This window comes from Panthera uncia, chromosome D4 (genome assembly GCF_023721935.1).
Source record: "Panthera uncia isolate 11264 chromosome D4, Puncia_PCG_1.0, whole genome shotgun sequence".
Lineage (NCBI taxonomy): Eukaryota > Metazoa > Chordata > Mammalia > Carnivora > Felidae > Panthera > Panthera uncia.
The window spans coordinates 24,963,836-24,983,771 of NC_064807.1; the positions used below are offsets into that span (position 1 = coordinate 24,963,836).

Below are 19,936 nucleotides of genomic sequence, written 5' to 3' on the forward strand. Positions count from 1 at the left end.
GAGTGACGGCTAGAGTAGCCGCAGCAAAGACTGTGTGGTCTGCAAAGTGGGACATATTTAGTATCTGGCCCTTCAAGGAGGAAGTTTACCACGGTTGCTTGTTCCTGGATGACCTTCGTGGCCTTTACCCGTCCCTCCTCTCCCATCTTGTGATCTCCCGCCCTTTCTCCATACAGCAGCCTGAGTGACCTGTGAAGAGCACACATCAGATCACTTTTATTGTCATTCTCAGAGCCTTCCTAATGCAAGTGAAAGAAAACAGGCTGCATATCTTGTCCGTGTCTGTGTCTCTGTCTTCACCTCCCATCCTGCCCTTGTTTTTACCACCTGTCTTTCTTAATGATCTTCCACATGCTCCATCCAGGCTTACTCTTGCCTCACACCCTTTACATTCGCTGTTCCCTCTCTAAGGCACACACTTCCCCACAGTCATCCCATGGCTTTAGCTACCAGGCAGCCGTTGCCATGTTCCATTTTCTTCTGAGCAGTTGTCATTGTCTTTAATTCCCTTGTTTATTTATTGTTTACTTGTTTAATGTCTTTTTTCCCTTCCCTAGATTCTCTAGTGAGTTTCTAAGTCCAGGCAACCTGGTCAGTGTTTTTCACAGCTGTGTCCTTCATCCCTCGAATAGTATCTGGCACCTAGGAGATAATAAAAATTGTAGACTGATCAGAGTAATGGCAAACGCTGTGGAATGGGTTGCAGAACAGTGAGATTGGAGGTAGTGTGATTAGTGAGGGTCTGGAGTGGTAATAAAGAGATGTGATGTATGTTTAGACCAGGGCCGTGGTGGTGGGAGCTGGAGGCTCGTAACAGATGTATCTCAGCTGTGACTCAAAATATGCATATCTAGTAAGTACATGGAGACACACACACACACACACACACACACATACACACACACACACATTTCCAGAGATGATGATATGCAATGCATTGAAATAGCAAGGAAAAATAAATCAGCTGCAGAATGTTTTCTGCTTCCTGCCTTGTGCAATCACTTCAGTTTATTCTCATACCAAACCACCATGTTTCGTGGTTTGAGAAAGTTGTTTGTGTACATAAGGAATCCAAGGAGTGTGTGTTAGCCCCACAGGTATGTATGTCTCCCAGGTTACTAAAAATTACGTGTCAACTTCAGTTTTCTCTTTTGAGACGAAAATGAGAAATTTAAGCCCCTATTTGGCATATCTCAGTGATGGCTGAACTGTCCACAGTAGGGCCGCTGGAAGGCAAAATCAGTGAAAGTCATCTTTGTTGAAAGTTGGTACATTACAGGTCTACCTGAGGTCCCTGGAAATCTGTATGAGAGGTGCAAGAAAATGCTTTATAGACTTTAAAGAAAATGTAAAAATTAAATGTTGATCAGGTATTTGATACATGAACAGTCCCTGATCACAGGGAGGATTGTTAGGAGAGTTTCAGAGTCAGGGAACTGATAGAAAAGTTAAAGGTGTTAGAGCATTTGGAAGACAGCCTCAAACACTCTCCTTTCTGGTGCAACAAGTGCTTCTCATGCACCTTCCTGTATTTTTTGAGTGGAATGACCCCTTGTTCTATGCTGAGAGATATCCTCAGATAAAAAGCAACTAACCAACCAATCAACCAACCAATCAACTAACCAACCAACCAACCGACCAACCAGCCCGCAAACCAGCCAACCAACCAAACAACTAACCAGCCAACTAAACAAACAAATACATTTACCCCTACTTGTCTCCCACATAAAGACCACCCGTGCGTCCCAACACATGCACGGTACTTGAAGCTTTGTCAAACAATTCATTGTTGGGAAAACAATTCTTCTCATTGTCATGGGATCCTTTGTTTATTAAAGGAGTCTTTGCATTTAGTGTTGCTTCAATAGGTTTAAATAGTTGCTAGTAGATCACTAACTGATTCCCAGCAGTAGAACCCATTCCCATTTTCCAGGTTGACTTAAACACTCTGTAACAAAATAGAGAAGTCAGGGCAGGTACTATTATCCCCACGTACAAATGAAATGGGGGCTTGCAGAAGCGAAGTATCTGTTACCTCTCATAGCTGGTAAAGGCAAAGTGCCCTATGAACATAGGGGCCAAGTCTTCTGCATGCCAGTCAAGTACTTTCCAAAGTGGGTCAGAGACTATCTGTGGTCCCCCAGAGAGGTTGGGGGGGCTTAGGGCAAGTTCCCTAACATCTGTCCATCCCCATTTCCTTATCTTTAAAATAGGATTTGAACTTGTTTTTGCAGTTATTCCCCTTCTAGCTGTAGAAGTTTGAAATTTAATAATAAGATAGAGAAACTTAGAGCTATAATACTATGAGCTCTTTCCCATGAAAATGATAGTTAGAAATAAAGATGAAAAACCAACCCGGGGGCGCCAGGTGGCTCAGTTGGTTGAGCATCTGACTTTGGCTCAGGCCGTGATCTCACAGTTCCTGAGTTTGAGCCCCTTGATGGGCTCGCTGCCGTCAGCAGCGGGAGCCCACTTTGGATCCCCTGTTCCCTCTCTCTCTGCCCCTCCCCAGCTTGTGCTCTCTCAAAAATAAAATGAACATGTAAAAAACACCCCAAATCATTAGGTACGTTTGAGGGAAATAGTCTTAGTTAGAGCACGTTGATCCATAATTAAGCTTTTAGGAATCACAGCCGTTCTGTTTGTATGTAGGCTGCAGAGACAGAGTTAAGTCTGCACGCAGACACTCGCAGAGGTGTTCTGTGGGAGAGCCACTCACAACCGCAGTGCCAGAGGAGAGAATGCTCACACCTTTGTTCCATTCTGGCCAAGGCCTTGGCACGTGCCCTTTCCTGTGCCTTCTTTAACGCTGTCCCCATCTGACATCAGAGAAGGTGTCATGGGAGGATTAGCCATGTGTTTTGATTATCCTGCCTTCCCTCTCAGCCATGTGTTTTGGAGAAACAGTATAAAGGGTAAATCATGGATAAATCACAGGTTTTATACTTGGACAGACTTCAATTCGAATCCCAAGCTTGGAAGATGTGATCTTGGGTGGCGTATTTAATTTTTTATAAACCTGTTTTATCATCATCATAGCCAAATCAGTTTCCTATCTATTGTGGTGGACTCTGTTCCAAACCCGTTATCTGCTTTAACTCACTACGGATTTAAAGAACCTGCTAGGTAGAGTGATTATATTCCCTGTTTCACACAAGAAGAGCGTGAGATGCTTAGAGATTAAGTAATCCTGAGGCCAAGCACCTAATAAGTGGTGAATCTAAATTTCAAACTCACGAGGAACTCCTATTCCTAATCTCTACTCTGTACTGCCTCTCACTCTGAGGTGGGTACATCAAGTCAGCATAAGCTCTGCAGTAACAAAAATCCCCAAATCTTGGTGGCTTCAGACAGCAAACGTTCTTTTCTTGCTGCTTTGTGTGTATTCACTGGGAATTCTGTCAGCCTTGTCCTCATTCTAAGACTAGGTGGACAGGAAGCTACTTTTGGAAAGTTAGCATTTATGAAGGCCCAGAGAAAGAAGCAGTGAGAGCAGGGTTGTCGGCCTTGGCATTATGCCGTTATTATTATGGCTCTTTGTTGTGGGGGCTGTCAGGCATTATGGGATGTTTAGCAGCATCCCTGGTCTTGACCCACTAGATGCTAGCAGTACCCTCCCCCACTTGTGACGATCCCAAATCGACAGATGTCCCCTGGGCGCAGCATTATCCCTGGTTGAGAAGCACTGCCTCAGTCTAAGATCTCACAGTAGCAGTGGAATCCTCCACTGTCAGGGATGCAAGTCTTACCTCATTGGCCAGAACTGGTCACGTGTACCCACCTTACCACGGGGGAAGCCAGGCAGTGAATCCTACAAAAAGAAACACAGGGAGAAACAGAAATGCTTGGTAAACAGCATCAGTGATTACCACTGATGGAGATAATAGTATCTTTCTTAAGGATTATTATGCAGATTAAATGCAACAAAGAAGCTTAAGCATTCAGGTAAGTGTGGACCCCCAAGACAGGTTAGAAAAGGAGTCTGTAAACTACAGTCATATGTTTTTGTAAATAAAGTTTTATTGGCACCCAGCCATGCCCATTTGCTTACATGTTGTCTATGGGTGCTTTCACTGGATACCAGCACAGTTGAAAGGTTGCAAAAGAGACTCTATGGCCCCCAAAGCCTAAAGCATTTACTGTCTGACCCTTTACAGCCAAAATTGGCCACTTGCTGGTTTAGAAAGTCACACTTTTCTTGGGAGCAGGACCTTGGGATGAGCAGCAGGAATGGAAGGAGATGCATCGTCCTGCTTCTATCTTGGCTTCTCAAATGTTAATATGTACTTATTAACATTACACACTTGTGCCTCTGTGATCTCGCTTAGGGTGGTGGCAGGATTCACATAGATCTGCAACTACTTTCTCTACTTGTATAATCTGCATGTTGCAATTACGTTTTTAGGCTTAAAAAAACTTTGTATTGACCTCTATCGTACATGCACAAATGTGTGCAAATCCTAAGTCTGCAACTTAATGAACTTTCACAAATAAACTCACCGGCAGGGGCCCCTCCCGCTCCCTTCTGGGCCTAGTCACAGCTCCAGGGGACTCTGGTTTCTAAGAGCCACAACAGCCAACTTAGGAAAAAAAATCTGTTTGTTATGGACAACTTTCTGACATGCACAATGGTAGAGAGCATAGCAAAAGGAACCCCATTGTATCTTTCATTGCTTCAGAAATAACAGTAGTTTGTCATTCAAATTTCATATACTTTCTTTTCTCTCTTCAGGTAAGGCAGGTAGGAGGATAGGCAGATGGGGAGAGAGTAATGTATCTCTATGTCTCCATAATATCAATTACACTGATATTTTTATAAGCTTTAACTTATATTTTCTCATTTGTAAAGTAAGGATAGTAATAAGACCTACATATTCCATTGTAGGGTTGTTGAGGAATAAGGGAGTTGATAGACACAAGGTTCCTGGCAGGACAAGTAGCAAATATGAACGTGTCATCGTCATTATCACCATCATCTGGATGTAAGGAACCAATGAGCAAGGTCATAACGGCCCTCCCTTCCTTTCCTCTAGGTCTATGCTGTGGTGGTCATTGCATCTGTGGTGGGATTTTGTCTGCTGGTGATGCTGTTTCTGCTGAAGTTGGCAAGACACTCCAAGTTTGGCATGAAAGGTAAGAAGGGTTGTGTTTATTTTATTTCTTATGTGGAATCATTTTTTGGCTTATGACTAATGCTAATTACCACTAAAGAGAGAAGCAGCTAGATTTACAATGACTAGGTTTTAGGGCTGAAAAAATAGCAACGAGGATATGATACTACAAATCAAGGCAGAGCAAAATAATGTTGATTACCCAGCAGTACCCACTTTCCAATGAGGACAGTTGTCCCAGAAGACACAGAACTGGTTTCCTGAGTATCAAGTGACTAATAATGATATAGGCGAATAGTGCCTGAGTTTTCCTTTGGCTTCAGAAAGGCAGGCGAGGCTTGGTGGCCGTAGGCCAGTTACGGACACGTATTTTGTGCAGAAAGGTCCTTCCTGCTCTACAGTTGACTTCTAGACCTTCTGTGGAATGCTTTTTGTTGTCGCTGCTGCTTTTATAAAGTCTCATCTTCTGAGATTTGAACTGTGTTGGGAAGCAAAATCCAAACAACCTGTGGCTGTACTCTGAAGCTTTGTGAATGAGGTTTTTTTTTTTTTTTTTAATGGAAAGATTCCTAGCGCTCGATTAAAAAATCCGTGGCTGTGTTGCCGAAGAATAGACCATGGGTCTCTATCAGAGGATTGAAAATTCATTTTAGGGGAAAAATTTGTTAAAATGTTCTTTTTCTAGAAGTAGCCAAGAGTTTTAGTGATTGAAAAGCATTTGCTCCGAAGTTTAAACTTATGTATTGACTAACATGTTATTGTTGAATTTTGTGTGGTCTCTCATAAATGGCCACTAGCTTGGGAAAGCTGTGAAGGTTTAGTGGTGGCTTAGTTTTGTTGCAGACAATGTGGCGGGTTTTCTTGATCTGTATGGTTCATTACAATTACTATTCGTGTTCCTTACTTATTTGGAAGTGATGTTTATGTAGCAGCAGGCCATCCAGCATATACCTGGCTCTGGGGTGGAGTGGATCCATTTCTGACGTTCCGTCCTCTCCCTCTATTGGTGTCCATGATCAAAATCCCTAAAGCTGAAATGAACAGGGAGGAGTGGTGGTAAATTGGGCCTTGAAAAGCCCCCAGATCTCCTCGTGACATTCCTTGACCTGCTGATTTCTTGACATTTCTTTTGGAGGAGGAAGAGATCTCTCATTCTCCAATTATAAATAAGGCCTGGAAGAGAGACCGTACTATGGTGATTTTAATTAGCCCTGTAATGGTGGTTTACAGACTTGACTTTTTTTTTTTTAAATATTTGTGGTTTAAAACAAATTATTTATTTTAAGAGAGAGAGAGAGAGAAAGAGAGAGAGAGAGAGAGGACGTGCACTCACAGGCACGAGCACCGGTGGGTGCAGGGAGAGAGAGAGAATCTTGAACTCAGGAACCCGGAGATCATGACCTGAGCTGAGATCAAGAGTCAGGTGCTTAACCAACTGAGCCACCCAGGCGCTCCTACACACTTGACTTTGTATCCACAAGTCCTAGAGGGCTTGTGAAAACACAGATTTCTGGGCCACCCCGAGAGTTTCTGATTTAATAGGTCTGAGGTGGGCCTGAAACCTGGCATTTCTAACAGTTTCCATGGGACGCCGGTACTGCTATGGCACAAGCATTCCTGGGGAATCAGCGTTCTATGGGATCAACGTGGGCTAGCACCTTCTGTGGGACAAGATGGGGGAGGGGCATTGCTTTGCAGACCTTTCTGGGTCCCTGTGTTCAGTTGGCACCTAGGTCCAGGCTAGGCTGCTGTTCTCTGCATTTCAGCCAGCCACCGTGGCATTTTGTTTTCCTCATTCTGATCAGGTGCTCTGTTTCCTTAGAGGCATTTGGAGTGGATGTCTCCAAGCAGGGATTTTACTGGAGAGAGTCAGATACGAGCACCATACTTCCCACATCTTGAGGGTTTAGTTTGAGATCTTTCATCTCATGGGCTCTTCAGAGAGAAAATTTGTCTAGGTTCTACAGGGAGCCGCACAAAAGCTTTGGAAACCCTAGGGACAGTATTCAGGAGGCACCCCATCCCAGCTCTGTGTTAAGGAAAACAACTGACACAATGATCTGTAAACGTTCACATACTCTGAGGTGCAGTGATGGAGGAGAGTAAAGGGTAGACATTTATTTCAGAGAAGATTATATTTCATATAGAGACTCCAGAACAAAGACTGAAACAGTATTTTTATTTGGATAATTCGGGATGATTACTGCGAAAGCACCTACATTTCCCGAACATGTATAACCTAAGGGTATCCTTAATGAATTGTAAGAAAGATCTTGCTGAACCTTGTCCCAGAGCCAGTAAATGACTTCCTTCAGGCAGTAGCTGCGATGTCGTATGTTTCACTCCCTTATTTCCCAACATAAATAAAATTGTTTTAAAGAAAAGTGTCTTGGAGACTCATGGTCTTATTTAGAATAGCTTCTTTTTCTATTTTTAACCTCACATCTATCCGTGCCATGGTTTGAACACAAAGGGCCTGAGCTGAAGTTATTGTTTTACTAGTCAGATTCTGAGTTGATAATTTTGGGGGGTCTAGAAGGGAAGATGAGGGCCAATGAAGCTGCATGAAAAGTGGTATTTAAACATTAATAGAAGTTAATGTACTTTAAATGCTATGAGTGCTGGGATCACTGCTGAAAAATGGTGTGCCTTAAAAAGGGAAGAATGGAAAACCACAATCATACCTCCTGAAATAACCAGGAAACGTGTGAGTGGTGATTCCTCAGTAACGATGATATGAAATGTGCATAGCCTTGGCCAGAACCAATGCCTTCGTTCTGTGTGATGTGCAAATGAGCTATTCCAAATGTAATTCTTGCCCTCAGAAGCACCTTCGGGGGATTCTACCTCCGTTCCCATTCCCTCGTCCTGGAGACAGATTGAGAGAGCAGGGTGGCAGCCCGCCCACCCACCAGGCATTTACGGCCTCTTGCCCATCCCGGCATCGCAGACTTCAGGCTCCAGTGTCAACTGTTCCAATCACAGTAGCAGCCTCAGGATCATAAACCATACTTTACGACTGTTGATTGGAAGGGCCTGGGGTAACCAGAAACCTCTTTAAATCACATTGCAGCAGAATACAGGGAAACTCAAGCTCCGGACTGACCTGAGGACCCAAGCGTTATTGATGGCATTGCTTCCATGGGAAGGTGATCTCTAAATAACAAACCTGGGAGTTCAATCTAGATTTTAGAATATAACCAGTGAGTGGTGGCATGTTCTCCGGAGGTGGGTTTATGTTACTGGAAGCTTCCTAGGGTTAATTCTTTGTTCTGTCCATTCACTGCAACCAAAGGCTGATGGGAGCTGTCTTGCCCATGGAGTCCTAACTGTGAGCTCTACACGGCTTGTAGTGGTCTTGTCCATCATCCAAATTGGCACTCAATAAGTATTAACTGACTGAATGAATGATCACAGAGAATTGTTAACTCCATTCACTTTAGTAAATGGAAAACAGTTAATATTTGGAGGATCGCTCATATGTGAATGGTTAAAGAGAAATTTCAGAGCTTTTCTGAGTTTTTAAGGGGTCAAAGTCCCTCCCTCCCCACCCCCTTCTTTACTTGATGGTTCCAGATAAGTAATGGCCCCAAACAGGAGGTTACTTTGCTAGGTTTTCTCTTAGGATTTGTGGGTTTTCACACACTGTTTTATTTAAGTTTATTTATTTTGAGAGAGAGAGCAAGAGAGTGAGCAGAGGAGGAGCAGAGAGAGAGGCAGAGACAATCCCAAGCAGGTTACCTGCTGTCAGCACAGAGCCCTATGTGGGGCTCAAACTCACGAACTGTGAGATCATGACCTGAGCCGAAATCAAGAGTCAGACGCTTAATCGACTGAGCCACCCAGGTGCCCCTTCACACTCTGTTTTAAACAATTATTGTTGTTTAAGTGTGGAGGGTTCACTATGGCTTTCCATTTTGCACACGAGCTTCTTCAATTTCTGCCTCTCTGCTTTTGAATGTATGGCCTTAGAATATGTGTCTTTGTCTAGCTTTGAAGCTGGCAGAAGGGCCTCACAGCGAGTGGCTCCTGTCTTGGCGCTAACCTAGGATTTATCTTTCGTTAATGCTGAATATATTTGAAGCTTCTTATTGCCAGCGTTCAATAGACTACTGGCCCTTTGTCGATAAAAATGTCAGGAAGTAGAATTTACCCCAGTGTGTTTTTCTGTGCTCATTTTTATGTCTTTACACCATCCGATTGCTTTTCGGTTGAATAACTGGTTCCCATATTCACAGAAGCCCTGAATAAAGGTCTCTGTTAGTGCTTGGTCATCTGCATAGGGATTATTTATACATGCGCTTAACATGGATCTACGTCTATGTCTGTATCCATACCCTTATACATAGATGCATGATTTTATCCGTTTTTTTCTTGAGGATCCTCTGACTTATTTTAATTTCAGTTTCCACTGAAACAGGGCTCCAGGACTTTTCCAGAGCCCCCATGTTGCCAAAGGAACAGGCAACCAGGCCTCCGGGCGCTCTTACCTGGAGCGTGTTGTAACCAAGTCTCGTGCTCAGTTCTCACATTGCTTCCTGGCTCCCTTTCTTCACTGAAGATGTGGAAAGTGTGCAGGACAGGGAAATGCAAGCATCAGGGGGCACGAGGGCTGCCAGGCTTTCCGAGAGCATCCACTTTGGATGTCCGGCCTGGTGGCATGGATGGTGTGCAGGCCTGGAAAAAATAGGAGAGAGAGCCAGAAGGGTGGAGGGGCCGTGGCATTTGCCACCCTGGCGGGGGAGTCGTGACCATCAACTTTGTGTTCCTCGCATTTTCTGAAGGGAATCCACACAGCTATTTATTTCCTGAGTGCCAGTGCGTCCTTCCTCCTTCTAGAGTAAATATATCCAAGTGACCCGAAGAGATCCCACAGGAGGAAATGGAAGAGGAAGCCCTTTCTCTCCTTCCGTGTGGACAGCCTGCAGATTTCGTCTGCAGCCTCCTGTCCTTGCACGTAAACCGCTGATGTGCCCTCATTCCCACCATGTGAGCTGCAGATCTTTTCCAGTTCGCAGTTGACCAAAACGCTGCACTCCGTGAGAGTGCAGTGCCGGCCTCTCTTCACTTCAGCTTCGAGGTCCATGGCTTGGCTTTCCTCTTTTTTTTTTTTTTTTTTTTTTTTTACATTTACTTATTTTTGAGAAACAGAGTGAGACAAAGCGTGAGTGGGGGAGGGGCAGGGAGAGAAGGAAACACAGAATCTGAAGCAAGCGGTCAGCACAGAGCCCAATGCGGGGCTTGAACCCACAAACTGTGAGATCATGACCTGAGCCCAAGTCGGGTGCTCAACTGACTGAGCCACCCAGGTGCCCCGGCTTTCCTCTTATACATGATCTTCTAAAGGTCTTTCAACAGCAGCCCCAAATTGGGTTGTTTAAAAATAGCCATAAACATATAGTGGGACTGAAGCTAGAGAAGGTGAAGGTTAAAGCCTTTTCTATGAACTGAAAGCAATTCTGTAAAGTTGAGGAGGTTGACTAACAGATATTTGGATCAACTTTTTAAAAGAAGGAAAAATGTGTTCGCAAGCCAGAAGCGCAGTTGTAGAAACATCTGGAAGGACAAACTGTTTTCCATATGCACCCCCACTGTTTTTTTTTTTTAAACACAAATAGCTTTAAAAAATTATAACAGTAACACATGAATGCATTCTTGTTTTTCACAGTTTCCAGCAGTTTGGCAATACGTGCAGCCAAAAGTGGGATTGCACTTGACCCTCCTCTCTTACTCCCCTTTCCACTGCGAGGGAGAACTTTCTTTAACCATCCAGAATGCATATGTTATGTAAATAATGAAATCCGTGGCTTCACTTAGTAGATAGATAATCAAACAGACTCATTTTTGGTTGCATAAAGAAATTTTAATCCCAAACCAAGGCTGCAACTGTTTTAAGGTAGCACTTTGCCTTGTGGATCTTTCTGTATCAGTTCCTGGGTATCTCATGCGTTCTGTTTCATAGTCTTTCCGAGTAGTCTGCTACCAGTTTCCTTGGATCTGAAACCTGCCTCTGCCAGGTGTAAGCTGTGTGACTTTAAACAACTTTCTCATCCTCCCTGGCCTCAGTATCTCCATCTGGAATGGGGCAATAATTGTGGGGCACTCTCCCACCTCATAGGGCTGTTGTGAGATACACTGAGTGTATGTATATTTGCACTCAGGAAAGTTCCTGGCATGTAGTAATTGTTACAATTATTATTACTGACCAATTGTGATTTATTGTCTCCTTTTTTTAAATTTTTTTTTAAACGTTTATTTATTTTTGAGACAGAGAGAGACAGAGCATGAACAGAGGAGGGGAAGAGAGAAAGGGAGACACAGAATCTGAAACAGGCTCCAGGCTCTGAGCAGTCAGCACAGAGCCTGATGCAGGGCTCGAACTCATGGACTGCGAGATCATGACCTGAGCCGAAGTCGGACGCTTAACTGACCGAGCCACCCAGGCGCCCCTCCTTTTTTTTTTTTTTTTTAAGTTTATTTATTTTGAGAGAGAGTGAGGGAGAGAGCGGGAGGGACAGAGAGAGAGGGAGAGAGTGAGAATCCCAAGCAGGCTCCGCGCTGTCAGCACAGAGCCTGACGCACGGCACTATCTCACGAACCATGAGATCATGACTGGAGCCGAAATCAAGACCAGATGCTTAACCCACTGAGCCATCCAGGTGCCCCTATTGTCTCCTTTTAATGTTTATGTTGTTATGTTTTCAAGTTTATATTTATGCCACGTTTTCAGCAAAGTATCTCAAATAATGCCTTACATATAAAGATTGATACTTGGAGTGGATTGCTGAGCGAAAAGTTGTGCATACTTTGTATGTTGATAGATTATCTTGCATAAATGCTTTGTCAGTCTTACTCTCACCAGTAGTAGGTGAGGGTATCCTTTGTTTATACTTTCATCTGTATCAGATATTATCCATCTTTTATATTTTTGCCAATTCAGTTAAAGTGATAGTGTGATGAATAACAAGGTAAAACATCTTCATCAGTGACCAATGAGAAGGAATGTTCATTTTGCTGGTTGATTTGCTGACTTACTTTATACATTATATACATTCATCTTTTATGGATTATATAGGTTGCTCTAATGCTTTTGTAGGCTTTACTTTTTTTAAAGAGTGTCTTTTGGTAGGGGCACCTGGGTGTCTCAGTCAGTTAAGCATCTGATTTTGGCTCAGGTCACGATCTCACTTTTCATGAGTTTGAGCCTTGCATCAGGCTCTGTGCTCACAGCGCAGAACCTGCTTGGGATCCTCTCTTTCTCTCTCTGCCCCTCCCCTGCTCATTCTCTCTCTCCCTCAAAGAATAATACATAAACATTAAAAAAAATAGCATCTATTGGTAAACAAAAGATTTATTTACCTTTTTATAGAAGCAAACGTGCCCATCTTTTTCATCTAAGCTTTACTTCTTACTTAGGAAGGCTTCTCCTCTCTAAGGTTGTAAACATACTTCTTGATATTTCTTTCATTAGTTTTACTCTGTGTGTGTGTGTGTGTTAACTTAGCATTTTAATCTTTTTGAATTTTTTTTTCAACTTGGTGTTAAGTACTTTGTTTTTCCCCCTCCAGAGATAGATAAAGATATTTGCACAAATTTTCGTGTGACATTTTCAGAGAGACCAAGAATATTATTTTAACTTTCTGGAATCAGAAAACCCCTAATAAAACAAAAAAGAGACTTTGGAAAACGTAGCATTTAACTCTTTTGGAAAGTAAGTAATGAGCTTTGTTGATTCTCATTTATGGGAGTGTAAGCCTCACCAGGTAGTATCAGAGAATGTAGGTTTTCACAGGAACTTTTTTTTTTTTACTGCCCTCCTCCCTGCTTCAGATTGAACTCAAAGTATATTGTCATGGTCTCTTAATGGAGAATTGTAAAACAATTTTCAGATATCCACGAAAAGACATTCAGTGGAAAGAGTTGTGGGTAATTTGACAGATTGCAAATTTATTGGAAAAAGGGGATTAGCTCAAGTGTTCCTTTTCTGTCATTTGGAGCGTGTTATACAAAACGTTTCCCCATACATTTGTGAGGTGAAAATCTGTTCTCCAATCTCTCTTCCATCTTTTAAGGCCGACATTTGGGTTATGTCTCTGTGAGGACAGAACATGCTTATTCTTTGCAGCAGACTGATCATGGGTGTAGAACTTTCAGGAAATGGCTCCACTGGGAAACAGGAAGCACCAGCTTTTCTCCCTTTAGCCTTGCAAGTGCCCTGACCTCGGACTTTTTAAATGACCTGCCTTACTTGGGCAATGCACCCCCCCCCTCCACCCCGCCCCAGCCCAGTGTGGTTCAGGGGAGGGCCCGTGCCTTCCTGAAGTGTTTAAAGTGCACAAGTATCATTTAGGGACCTTCCACACTCCTAGTGTTTCGCTAAAAGATGAAGGATCCCTTAAGAAATTAGGTTTTGCAGTTAAAAGTCAGGAAAAATCATTCCCCTTTCTTTGGTTTTGGCAAACCCTGTGGCGAGCCCACTTTGACCTCCTCACAGAGGTCATGGCATACTTTCCAAAGGACTTCCCAGATCAGTACATCTGGGGTGTTCTTCTCCACTCCATTCCCATTTCTCTCCTTTTAACCTTTCTTTTTTTTCCCCGCCTTTCATTTTGTTCTTCCCCGTCTCTGTGCTCCCTAATTTCACATTCTTCCCCTCTCTTTTGGTTTTCTTCCTCTTCATTCCTAGCATCTGCTTTTGGTGGACAAGCTTTTCAGAATGTACGAAGAGGACAGATAATAGCTTGGCTTAAATTCTAACATATGCTTCGATTCTATCTTCCTTTCTTTTGGGCAAAGAGACTGAATGACTCTGGGAATAAATTTAGCTCTAAATCAGCAGAATTGTCCCGTGGCACTTTGGAAAACAGTCTGTTCGAATTCTGCACATCCTTCATGTTTGTAACTTGCTAACTCTTCAGTCTTCAAACCTAGGAGCATAGAGGAATACTATTAGAGACTCATGAATCAGACAGGCTTGGGTTCAAATCCCAGATCTCCTACCTGCTATCCATAACTTGGGAGGAATTTTTTAAACTCTAAATCTTAGATTCCTCTTTGGTAAAATGAGGAAATAATACCATCTCTCAGGTGATTATAAGAATTAAATTAGTGCTTAGTTTAGTGATTGGCTCACTGAACTAATTCCATAAAAGGTAGTTATTTTTCAGACTTATGTTATAGTAATAATACATCATTAAGGAAAAGATCATGGGGAGAGTCCCATCTGAGTTTATATTGAGTCTGAATTGCAGAAAAATGTGCCATGTGTATACAGTGTATATTAGTGTTTTCAGGCTTATTTATTAGTTGAGTTTATAGAAAAAATTGTAATTATAATGTGTCTGTAGTTTATGGACATGCATTATGAATGTAAAGCTGCTGAAACATGTTTGTGTTAAACCCTTCATTCTTTAAAGGCACTAGGTTTGAATTATTGAAAATTCTTAATTTTATTGTCCGTTGAATGATTCACCTGTTAAAATTGTTTTGAGTTTATAAGAAGTCTCTTTTATTCATTGATAGATTGGATATGTACGCTTTACTGGGTTTTTGGGGGGAGGGCGGGGGAGAGGCACTTACCGTAGGGAAGGGGCAGGAAGGGAAGTTAGGGGTGGGGTGGGGTAGAAACCCCCTCTCCTCAGAGCTCCTGGAGCCTCCTGTTCAAATGTGCTTCCCTGCTTCCCTCTTGCATGGAGATTACAGCTGGGAAAGCGATTTCTTTTAACAAAACTAGGCTCTAATATATTTTTTAAGACTTTATTTTTAAGCAAGCTCTACACCCAATGTGGGGCTCAAACTCACAAGTCTGAGATGAAGAATCACGTGTTCTTCCAACTGAGCCAGCCAGGTGCCCCCAAAGTAGCCTTTGACTTTTGATATATTTACAGCCTGCTAGAGATGAAAAGAGGGCTATTGGAGAATATAAATTCTTCTTTACACTGTCGATTTTCATCCATGTTATTATATCCATAGACCAAGACGCTGCATTTCCTGCGAGAGAAGCCAAGGCTTGAGCAGGCAGATGGCAGTGGGAGATCGTGGTTTTCGTCAAGGCATCAGCAAAAGTAGAAGTCACTGGCTTCTTCTGTGATTGTCCGGAAGCTTTAGAGGTCCGAGGATAGAGAGAATGAGAGGGAGGGAAGAAGGGACAAAGGAGGAGAGAGAGAGAGAGAGAGAGGGAGACAGAGATCTTCATTCTGTTAGTACTGAGTCATTAGTACTAAGTTGTTAGTACTAAGAAGCTAATACCCAGAATTGAAAGCAGACGTGTCTTCTCCAGCCTGAGTAGTGACAGTGGAAGGCAAGAAGGGAGCGTGAGTTCAGGAGCGGAGGTGGTGTGGGAGCGGAGAATGTTGGGAATGAGGTGGTGTTCCTATTTACGGTCATAGTTGTCCACGTTAGTAGTCCTGGAGAGACCTGAGGGGAGTCAGTCACCCAACTGAGCCTTTCCCACACTTCCTTCCTAGATCATCCCTGACAGGAAATTGGGTGAAGACCAGAAATAACAGTACAGGAATGAAAGGCATCTGAGGGTCCCCTCCAGGTTCAATGTCTACCATCCTGTCACAAAACCAGCGAAAACAATCACACACTCACTACAAGAGTCTGCCATGTACTTCTGGTGATATCTTTTATTATTTTGGTGCACAGTGAGCTATTGAGATAGTCTTTTTTTTTCCCTCCACTGTGCAACCACGGTCTCCTTCTTATGAACGTAAGAAATATGATGTCTGCATGGCAATCCCAGACAATTATGGGCAAGCACAGAAAATTCTGTTTGTTCCGCCAAGTCAGGGTCTCTCACACTGGTCTCTCCTCTCCATTTCCTCAGGTTGCATTTCAGTTTCTGGACAATGGTGCGGATTATGTGGGATCTGTGCCTGGACACACGATGGTCTCCCTAATTTATTACTCTCATGCCATTATGGGCTTGGGATTGCTCTGGCTTCCTAGCCACCTTTGTAGGTCTTCCCAGAAAGGTGGACTCAGGCTTCTTCAATTTTTTTTTTTTTACGTTTATTTGTTTAGTTTGAGAGTGAGAGAGTGTACGTGCACGAGAGTGGGGGAGGGGAAGAGAGAGAGAGAGGGAGAAAGGGAATCCCAAGCAGGCCCTGCACTGTCAGCACAGATGCAAGTTCATGTGAACCCATGAACCGTGAGATCATGATCTGAACTGAAACCAAGAACTGGATGCTAACTGACTGAGCCACCCAGGCGCTCACAGGCTTCTTCATGTGTTTTTTATTATTTTTAAGTCTTTATTTTTGAGAGAGAGAGAGAGAGAGACAGAGCGTGAGCAGGGGAGGGGCAGAGAGAGAGGGAGACACAGAATCTAAAGCAGGCTCCAGGCTCTGAGCCAATAGCACAGAGCCCCGATGCGGGGCTTGAACACACAGACTGCGAGATCATGACCGAGCTGGTCGGACGCTTAACCGACTGAGCCACCCAGGCGCCCGGCTTCCTTGCGGTTTGAATCTGCAACCCCGATTAGAGGTGCTATGGATCCCCAACCGCCAATACTTTACTAGGCTCCTCTTAGCTGCAGCTAACTTGCTGGCCTCCTCTCTGACACTGTTCTTCCTATGGGGACAGAAAGAATAAGAACAGTGTTCTTCCTGATTCATCTTCTTCCAAATAATTTTTGCCATTTATGTAGATCTCTCCAACTTTTTATGATGAAATTTTCAACAAGAAGAAAATTGGAAAGAATATTACAGCGAACATCTGTATACTCAACACCAAGGTTCAACCTCCGTTTAATGTTCTGCTGTTTGAAAATAAGGCGCCCATATCAGGTCACTTCACACCTAAACTCTCCAGCACATGTCTCTGAAAGCTAAGGACACAGTAGCTCCTAAAAGCACAACCCTGATACCAGTATCACTGCACCCAAGAAAGTTAGAACAGCTTTGTAATAACAGATAATACCTCGTCCATCTTCGGATTCCCCCCGTTATTCAACAGTGCCTTTTACAGCTTCTATTTCAAACGGAAATCAACCGAGAGCTCACGCGCTGCATTTGGTGATTGTGCTGTTGTGGTGCCTTCAGTCTAGAAGGCTCCCTCCATGCTTTTTTCCCTCCTGACATTGACATTTTGAGGGGACCAGCCAGGTGTCCTGCATTCTGGCAACATAGCTGATGATTTTTTTCTGGGTGGATTCTTTAATCTGTCATTTATTCCCTGTATTTCCTTGAATTGGAACTTATTTCTAAAGGCTCGATTAGGTTTAAGTGAAATGTTTTTGGGAAGATGGCCATCGCAGAGATGCTGTGCACTTTACGTTGCATCTCATTTGGAAGCACATAATGTCAGGTTGTCACGCTATTAGTGTGAGTTGGAATAATTTTCAAAGAAGGTGACCACCACATCTTTTCCTTGTAAATTTAAGTTTTTCTTTGCAACTTGTAAGGAATTTGTGGAGTGATAGTTTGGCATCTAGCAAATATCCTCTTCCCCCAAAACTTTAACCTACTAGCTCAGTATCTAGCTCTGATCCTTTCCTGAAATTTTTACTTAATTTCTAAGGGTTGCAGAATGGTGTTTTTTTAAAGTCAATCTTTCCTTATACATACTGCCTTCCATTGGAGGACAAAAAAAAAAAAAAAAAAAAAAAAAAAAAAAGAGCAGTCTGGCCTTGACCAGGATTTCAACTTTTTCATTTTAGTTCTACCTGGATAACCCTTCCTTGAGGCACTGGATGTTTTGTATCTGGCCGCCTACATTGGTATGGGTCATAGGATTATGGAGAAGATAGTCACAGTATAACTGTGTCAAAAATATTATTTTATTTCATAAAATATTATTTTCTGTTTCACAAAGACATTGAGCAAAGATATTATGGGAATTGTTCTATTTTTCTTTATCACAATGATTAAATATTAAATATTAATAACATTAATTGCTTTAGGATTCCCTCTTGCATCTTTGTGGTGATTGTTAGAATAAAGACAGAGAACTGGCAGCGGGCTTACGAATCATCCGAAGCCTTTGTTACAGAGGTGAGGACGTTGGGCCCAGGGAGCTTAAGCCACTTGGCCTTAAGGGTACATAGTTGGTTTGTGCCAGACCCAGGCCTTAGGACTCCAACTTTAATGTTTTGTGCTGTGAAACTCAGAAATATTAGGAATAAATAACACTTGTTTCCTTGCCAGATTCACTACTTTAGCACTAGTGTGTGTTGCCATGGGATGTGCCTAACATGTTTTGCCACTGGTCTCCATTGCCTTTGGGTGATACTGTGTTTCTCAAAGCTGGGCACATATATTATCAGTGATAATGAGATGGTTTTAGCAGATACTCAGGGGCTAACCTCTTCAATTTGGGTAGTTCTCTATTTATTTTAGTATTTATTAGAAAAAATATACCTGGCACATCATACTCTTGGTTTCATGATATTGTTTAAGATAAGGCTTAAATTAAAACCATGAAATAAAGGAAAAATATTAAATAATTTAAATTTAAATTTGAAAAGAGTGTTTGAGTAGGGCTACCCTAAGGCACTGGAAATTTAATACTAAGCAGAGCAACGTTTCTGCCTCATGGAGCTTAAACTCTAATGGAGGGAAGACAAGAAAGACAGAGGAAGAAACACAGATGTAATCTACAAGTAATGACAGACGCCATGAATAAAGGGAACGAGGTAAGAGGAGGATTGTGACAGGCTCGCCGTTTATAAATAGTTAAGACAGGCCTGTCTGATAAGATGACATTTGAGCCAAGAGTCCAGGGCAGTGAGGGAGTGAGCACACTGATATCTGAGGGAATAGCATTCCAGGCAGAGGAAACAGCAAACATAAAGGCATGGAGCCTGGGGTGAGCTCTGCATGTTGAAGGAGCAGCAGAGGCCTGTGTGGCTAGAGCAGAGTGAAGGTGAGGAGAGTAGTAGGAGAAACCAAAAGGGTGGCAGAAATGCAGCTCATGTAAGGACTTACAGGCCTTTTGTCTGATGAGGGTTCACGGTGCGGAAGGTATGAGAACAAGGTGTACATTGTGTAAGTGTATGTAAAACACTCCAGTGGGGGCAGCAGTGATGTATTAATATAATGAATTGGTTTCTGGTAAAGAAAGATGACTTGGGGGGCGCCTGGGTGGCTCAGTCAGTTGGGCGTCCGACTTCGGCTCAGGTCATGATCTCATAGTCTGTGAGTTCGAGCCCCGCATCGGGTTCCATGCTGACAGCTCAGAGCCTGGAGCCTGTTTCGGATTCTGTGTCTCCCTCTCTCTCTGACCCTCCCCCATTCATGCTCTGTCTCCCTCTGTCTCAAAAATAAATAAACGTTAATAAAAAAAAATTAAAAAAAAAAAGAAAGATGACTTGGGGGAAGGTATTGCTGGGGAGCAGGGGAGAAACGTTCATGTTACAAGGTGTGCAGAAAATTTCGCTTCAGATTCACAAACAGCTTCAGGAGTATGACCTCCCCACCCCTTTCCATTCTTCAACTTTCATACACAAATGCACACACGCACATGCACCCCAAATTGAGGGTTTGCAAGTTTGTTCATTGTCTGCATTCGCCCCTGCATTACGCTGTCATGGAAAAGAACATGGTTGTTGGTGATCACATGACTGTGGCCACTTGCGACCAGAAGTGGGTAGGACCCAGGCTTTGAGTTGTGTCTTAAGTTTTCCTTCTGGTTCTTCTAGCTTCACCGATTCCTTTTATGCAGCTCAAGTCCATCTAAGAGCAGGGTCATTATAATTAGTTTCATGGCTGTTACACTTTGAGTCAAATCCCTTTTATTTTGAAATCCCAGTTGCTATTGGGAGAAAAGCATCAGTGTTTGAAAATTCAAATGATGCATTTTCAGAGTGAGCAGAGATA

General features: G+C 42.9%; 1 protein-coding gene across 2 annotated transcripts in view; it reads left to right on the forward strand.

Annotated features, from left to right (window-relative positions):
- Window positions 1–19,936, forward strand: part of NTRK2 (neurotrophic receptor tyrosine kinase 2) — a 332,542-nt gene that overhangs the window by 69,151 nt on the left and 243,455 nt on the right. For both annotated transcript variants that reach the window (XM_049653049.1, XM_049653128.1), the window contains exon 11: window positions 5,034–5,133. In XM_049653049.1, coding sequence (XP_049509006.1) covers window positions 5,034–5,133 — 100 coding nt within the window. The remainder of the gene's footprint in view (window positions 1–5,033; window positions 5,134–19,936) is intronic.